The 7,179-nt window shown below is 44.4% G+C and overlaps 1 protein-coding gene across 1 annotated transcript; it reads left to right on the top strand.

Annotated features, from left to right (window-relative positions):
• Nucleotides 1-331: 331 nt before the first annotated feature.
• On the top strand, nucleotides 332-629 carry LOC104502693 (death domain-containing protein CRADD-like; the record flags this gene model as incomplete). The annotated part of the gene is made up of 1 exon (XM_010159688.1): nucleotides 332-629. A coding segment is annotated over exon 1 (298 nt), but the record flags the coding sequence as incomplete, so codon positions are not given.
• Between the last annotated feature and the right edge of the window lie 6,550 nt (nucleotides 630-7,179).

Here is a 7,179-nt window from a genome sequence, read left to right as displayed (position 1 = left end):
GGCAGCTGCCTTTAGCATGGGCCATCATGAGTTATTGAGCAGGATTATTTGGCATGGTTTTTATTGCAGTGGAGGGCTGGTCTTCACAATGCCAAAGGTTCTCTTCCTGTCTAATATTTCCCCAATAGAGGTACATTTTAGTTCGTGAGACAGCAAAATCTGAGCAGAAGGAAGATGGGATTATTAATAGTTTTCCTAAGTTGGTGGTGCCGAGTCTGGCATTCTTTCGGAAGGTTGCCAGGTATCAGACATCACTTCTGGATGTCAAAGGTTGAAGTGTTTAAGTTGTCACCCATTTCCCTACTCGTTTTCTCATGCTCTAGGCTGCCAGATGGATGCCAGAGACAAGCAGCTTTTACGCTCCCTGCGCCTGGAGCTCTGCACAGAGGTGCTGGTGGATGGAGTTGTTATCCAGTATCTCTACCAAGAAGGGATTCTCACGGACAGTCACATTCAAGAAATAAAAGCCCAAACCACCAGCCAGAGGAAAACCATGATGCTCCTTGATATTCTCCCCACCAGAGGACCCAAGGCTTTTGATGCGTTCTTGGATTCCTTACAGGAGTTCCCGTGGGTTAAAGAGAAGCTGGTGGCGAAGCGTAAGGAAATGACAGCACAAGATCCTGCAGGTAAGGCCGGGATTGTTGTCGCTGATACTCCGAAGCTTGTTCTCAGTCTCTAAATTTGAAAGTCTTGAAGGTACCAGTCATTTCAAGTTATGCGCCGTGTAGCTATGGAGCGTGATACCAACAAAAGGGAACAGCCTCTAATTTCCTGAAGCTGGCCACACACCAGGAAGTTTGGCAGAGTTTGGGGAGTGAGCAGGGCTGAGTTTCAGGAGATAGGGAGACAGAAGGAGAGGCTGCCTTGGGAGGGGCTGGGATGTAGGAGGACCCAGGCTCCATTACCTCAGTGGGAATGGACTATAAGAACTAGTTTTGACTGGCTGCAGAACAGCCTCTTCACCATCCATACCCGATTATGGTTTGGTTTATGTATGTTTTACCGTGGTTTGTTTCTGGATTGTTTGTTTTGTCAGAGTTTTTATTTACTTCCTTTTATGAGGATTTTAATGTAATTTTGATTTAGTACCATATTCTAATTTAGAATGATTTTGTTATCTGGAGTGCAAATATCTAGGATTGTTACTTCCAAAATTACTAGCCACTGCTTCATTTAAAACAAATGTAGGAGCCAACCGATTTACTGGGTGTCACATAATCTTATTTAGTGAAATCTCTGGCTTTCTCACATTTAAATACACTTTTAAAACTAGTTTTCCAGACTTGGTGTTTGCTCAGAAGTGATTTCTTTACCAATCTGTGCGTGCATTGTTGAGCGGTTTTGGAGTCGAGAGGCCTGCTTAAAACACGTTTCTTGCCCTAGATTCTGGCAGCACGCATTGCCTGTTCATCTCGTGTTAACAGCAAGATAGTCTTCACCGGGGAACATTGTTTCCAAGCTGTCCCATTAACCTTTCCCCAAGCCTCCCACCCCCAGCTCCGTTTGAGTTTGGCCCGATGGGTTTTGATGCACGTGACGTGTGATTTTTCCAGTGTCAGTGTGCTTTGCCTGAGACTGAAAGCCTGTGAAGATGGGTGTTTCGGACCTGTTGACCATCAAGCGCTTCTGCATCCCGGTTAGCTGCACGTTCAAGAACGTTTTGTCAGGATCTGCTGGACAAATCTGACGTTATCTTACCTTAGGACCTTTTTAATGGAATATCGTGACAGCCTGCCTTCCTTTTGGGTCTCTTGGGGAGGTTGCTTTATGCTTGCTCGAAAATGGGAGTTTGGGAAATAAATGGCCTGTGCTGCCCATAGGGCAAAACACTGCGAGTTCTCGGCACAGTGTGAACGTGCAGCACTGAGCGCGTTGGAAAAGACTTTGCCGCTGTTATGATAAATCCTGTCATGCTAATGCTCTTTGTTTGCCTTACAAATCAGCCCATTTGTTTGCTAATTGCTGGTTAAGCTGTTGTATTTCTGGAACTTTACAGTTCCAGAAAGGCACACACAACCCTCGAGTACAGTCAGGATGGAGTAGGTCCTTACTAGAAAAATTGTTTCCGATTTTTGTTCTTTGGCTTGTTTTGTGGCTGGCTGGTTCCCGTGCCTAATCGCTTGTGACTAACGTGCTGGATTTATGCATATCAGGTTCTCTGGTTTCGAGTGGGCTGACTGTATTTGATAATGCTATTGCCAAATTTTTTGTGTGAGTTAGAAAAGACTTCCAGGTTAGATCAAAGGTTACTGTTATTTTTACTGTGGCAATACAGAGTGTAAGAACAGGATAAGAGGCAGATAGCCAAGTTTGTTTTAATATTTAGGCATGTTCTTTAGAAGCCAAAGAAAGAGAGCACCATCTGTGCCCTAATAAATGCTGAGCATACCCTGGAATGAATTGGAAACCGTTGCAGCATCATCAGTGCTGATTACATGCGAGGAAATGTGGTTTGGGGTAAAAAGCCTCACTTCGCCTTCTAAACAACACACTTGTAAGCTTTTGTCTCGGCAAAGCATTTGAGGCTATGCTTGGCCTTAAGCATGGAAAAAGCCATTGGCTCTCATAAAACTATAGGCATACTTAAAATTAAATGTATTCCTTAGTGCCATGCTAGATAACTTCTGCCTTATTGGAAACGGTTCTTATAAATGATGGTTTGTCAGTGGCAATTTCTCTTAAAGAATCCATTTGCAGGGAATAAAGTCAGCTGCATACACGTTGCCTTTTTTAGAGCCTAAAACTTTTAAAAATGAAGTTGATTTTATGGCACCAGAATTTAAAAGCTGTTTTTCCCTTTGAATCATGCATACCTATGGAAATCGCCTGCCTGCTGTTCACTTGTTTAGGCTCAGTTAAAATTCTGTTTACTCAAGCAAAATAGCCTCACCTTTTGCAAATCTTTAGCAGGACTAAGGACTGGTGGCAAGTTGTTCTTTGAAGGAAGGTTTTATTTTAGAGTCTTGCACTTCTTTCTGACTACAGGTAGGATTTTTAAAGTCAGTAACAGTAGACTATTAGGTTTTCTCGAGCTGAACTTAAAAACTGTGGCACGTGCACAGTGATTTTTCTGTGTAGGCCTTTGGATTATTTTGCATTTTGTTTAAAGAGATCAGGCTTTTCTATCTTGGCTACAGCTGAAAAATAGTTTGTTGGTTCCCAGATTAAAAAAAAAAAATCACATCTGTAATTGTTAAGAAGCTTTTAATTTATTTTCTTGCCCTAGTAAAAAACCCCAAACAGAAAAACAAACCAACCGAACCAAACAAACGGCGATTTCAGAAGGGCAGAAATAAAAACATTTTTGGTGATACAGTGTCAATACGATCTGGTGGACCGAGCAGCTACAAAATGGAAGCCAAAATCAAGACACTGCCACTGACTCATCAGGAGCCTTTGGGCAGATTCTTCCGAGGCAATGGATTTATCGATTCCCAAGTTGTGTAACTCGGTGTAATGTTCATGGAGCAGCATGGAGTGTAACTGTAAATTGGCCCAGGTTTCAACCCAGAGTGTGCTGTTCGGCTGCTGGCAAATAAATGAACTTTAAAACCTGTGATATCCTGAGTTTTATTGCTGGACGTCAGTTGACAAAAATAACAGTTGGGTGTACTGTTATCTGCAGTAGTTCAAAGGAACACAGAAGACCCTAATCCTGCAGAGCACGAGGAATAGTTTTTTCATAGGAATCAGGAGAGTGATGTGCAGGCACGCAGGGCCACTTGCATCTGTGTAATTGCAGCAAAGAGACCCAAGATTCCTTCCCCTCGCTGTTCACTCCATGCACAGGACAGCCCTCTGCCTAGCCTCACCTTTTTCCTCTCTCCTATGGATCTGTCAGATGGCCACAGCTATGGGGAAACCTTTTCTTAAGGCAGGGAAAGCATCATTGTAAAGCCCCAAAATCTCAAGAAGAAAATCTAAAGTCACAAGCTTTTGGAGGTAAGTATTTATGACCTTAACTGATTTCAAGATGTTAGGGGGCGTTTCTTGCTCATGCACGAACCTGCGATAAAACAGTTCACCCCGCGCAGAGTGCCACTGCGAGATTGAATCATTAGAAACAGCATGAGTTCCTGGTTTTGGAGATCGAAACTTCTGCCGTAGTAAGAGTTAACAGAAATAATGTGGGTCTGTTTCGTTGGGAAAAGACTATTCTGGTTTTTCTGCCCTAGTTTGGATAACTTTATGCCTTTGTCAGGAACATAAATCTTCAATATAGTATTATAATTCCTATGAAAAACTACAGCTGTTGGCAACAGAATTCCATTCTTTCTAGGAACAGCAAACTGTTACCCAATATTTTTTGCACTGAATAAAAAATACAGCGTTTGTTTATCAGAATGTTTTTCTGATCTCCTTCCGCTCAGGAGTTTCTCTGCCCAAGTATTACATTTCTCTTTACACTATATGTTGCTATAAAATTATTTACTTCTAAAAGCGTTAGTACTGCATCTAGCGTAGACGATTTCTCCATTCCACAGGAAATCACAGCATATTGAGAAAGAGAAAAGTCTGAGATACAGCGTTTGCCAAAGGAATCCTGCAGCAGCCGTTGCTGTCTGGCAAATGTCAGTGAATTTGGGGCACGGAGTTACACAGAATCGTCTTGAAAAAGCTGTTCTCTCACAACTAAGCAAGGAATATTTTTCTAAGGCATGATTTTGGGTCGTGGTACCCAGTCAGCGGTCTGCATTAGGGTCCTGTTAGACCTGGGTGAGGTTTTCTGGTTTGAACAGATTTTGGTGTGGTTGGGGTTTTTCCCTGGATGCGTGGAGAGCGTGTGTTCTCCTATAGCTATATAAAGCTTCGTGTTGTGTAACGCTTTGGATGAAGCATGCAAATATGAAACAAAGCAAAACATGTACTTCTGCTGAGGAAGCCATCCTTCCCTCCCCCCCAGCTTCCCCAAAGTCCTTTTCCCACAGCTGGGTTATACGTTTCTAGTAATTCAGAGTCAAATGCAACAGCATTAGGGCATGGGGAAGTTTAGCATCTCTTCTTACCTTCTGTTGGCTGCTTCCTGCCCTCTTCCTGTCCTGCTTCCTCTCACGTCTAATGCAGTGAGGAAACAGCCTGGTCTCCTGCCTTTTCCATTTGGATGTCAGATGAGATAGCAGCTGAAGAATTCCCTTTCTCTCCCTAAAATGGTGGACAGAAGACGGTTGGTTTTTTTTCTTTCTCCTCTTTCCCTCCCCTCTCTTGTATAGTCCAGTGGCAGAAGAGGGAGTTTCCTCCCATGTATGTCTGAAGGAAAGGGATGGGCTTAGCAGCCTTGGCCACACTGGGTTGACCTGGAGATGAAGGAATGCCCTTGTGCCACATCCCAATGCCTGGAGGCTATAGAAAATATTCTCTGCTTCTTTGGAGAGATTCAAAGGCATCCTCGTAGGAGAATTTCCCAAACTCTTTTCCACATTCCCATCTCCCCTGAAAATCGGGTGTTACATTTACGGCTTTGGCTTTGGTCCTGACCGCAGCGAGATCTGTGAAGTCTGGCATTAAAGGTTTGTGCGCACACTCAATATTAACAGCATGCATCATGACATGGACAAGTAATCAACTTCCCCGGTCCTACAGAGCGTTCTGTGTGTATTTTGGTTTTAAGGTGTGTATGAATGTAAGATTTTTTTTTTTTTAATATTTTTCTTTTTACAGTCTAAGGAATATTTGCTTGGTTGCTTTTTTGCTGTGTTAATACGCAGCTGTTTTTATGGTGCTTACATCTATGTTTTTCACTTTGGGAAGCCTGAGTCTTAGGCATCACTGTTAAGAACTGTCGTGTTTCCTGCCCAGTCTCAGTTTCTCTCAGCTAAGGTAATGGAAAGATACAACCACACTTGGTGTCATCCTCAGTAACACAAATATGTGAGGCTAATAGTGATACAGATTTAATAAAAACATATAATCCCTGGAAACAGGAAAGGAGGAGTGAGTTCTGGCAAGAGAGGTGTTTGGGCCAACTGTGCCTGATAAACTACTCATAACCTGTGCCACTAAGAGGAAGTGATGGGCAATTGGGTTTGAAGACTCCCTGGTGTTGGGAGTGGAGACATCCATCTGCTGAGCAGACCTGATGACTTCCAAAGTTTGCTGCTTCCCTGGGGACTGGATCCAGGACATAAGAGAGGTTGCCAAGGCCTGGCCAGTCATCAGTCTTTGCTACTGTCTCGTGTGGGCACTATCAATACCTCAGCAGATTAGCGATGACTACGGGGCTTAGTGATCCCATGTGAAGGGATGGAGCCCAGGCAGTGTTCTCCATCCTGCCACTCAAGGGGAAAAACCTGGGCAGGGATGGATGATTCCTGCATATTCACACCTGTCTGTGCACCTGCTGTCAGGGCAGCACTTTGGACTCTGACCATGAGACCCTTTTCAGGGAATGGGGTCTGCTGGGAACAGGTGGGATGAACTTGACAGTGTGGGGCAAAAGCATCTTTACCAGGGGGCGTGCTGGGAGGGAGTGGGAGTCCGCACAGTGGCAGCACTGTGGTGTTACTGGATTTGCAGAGGCACTGTGGGATAGCTCGCACAGCTGCAGTGCTGTAGCGCACAGCCTCAGGTTCTTAGACAAGGGTGCCATTGCAGTGTCTTGAATGCTCAGGGCTTTGCTGTCGTCTGGTCGGCAGGCTGTCCAAGAGCTTATGGGTTAGGATCAGGAGGGAAGTCAGACGTTGTGGTGGCACCGGGGGCTTCCGGAGCAAAAGGGGGTAGAGCCTGGAGAAGGGGAGATAGCAGCTTTCCGATACCTACAAAGAGGATATCAAGAGAAGACAGGGATAGGCTCTACAGAGCAGTGTGTGGTGGAAAGAGGAGAGATGTTAGTTGAAATCGGAGGTTCTGACAGGCTGTAAGGAGAGTTCTTCATCATAAGGGGAGTTGAGAAGTGGGACAGGGACCCAGATTGGTTAAGTAGTCTTTATCCTTGGGGGTTTTCGAGACCTGCCTCCATAGAATACTGAGCAACATGGTCTGGTCTCAGGGCTGACCCTGCTTTGAACAGGAGGTTGGATGGACCACCTCCTGAGGTCTCTTCCATCCCAAATTTCCCTATGATCCCATGAAGCCTTCTTAAAAGAGTGCTTTTATTGCATGCTCTGATTCTCAGGTAAACTCCAACAACCCCGGTGTTTACTGGGGATGTAACACAGTTCAGTGATCCAAGAGACTTTC

This window comes from Eurypyga helias, unplaced genomic scaffold, assembly GCF_000690775.1.
Source record: "Eurypyga helias isolate BGI_N326 unplaced genomic scaffold, ASM69077v1 scaffold49260, whole genome shotgun sequence".
Classification (NCBI taxonomy): Eukaryota; Metazoa; Chordata; class Aves; order Eurypygiformes; family Eurypygidae; genus Eurypyga; species Eurypyga helias.
The sequence above is the reverse complement of the archived record's forward strand: the minus strand, read 5'-3'. Positions and strand labels throughout refer to the sequence as shown.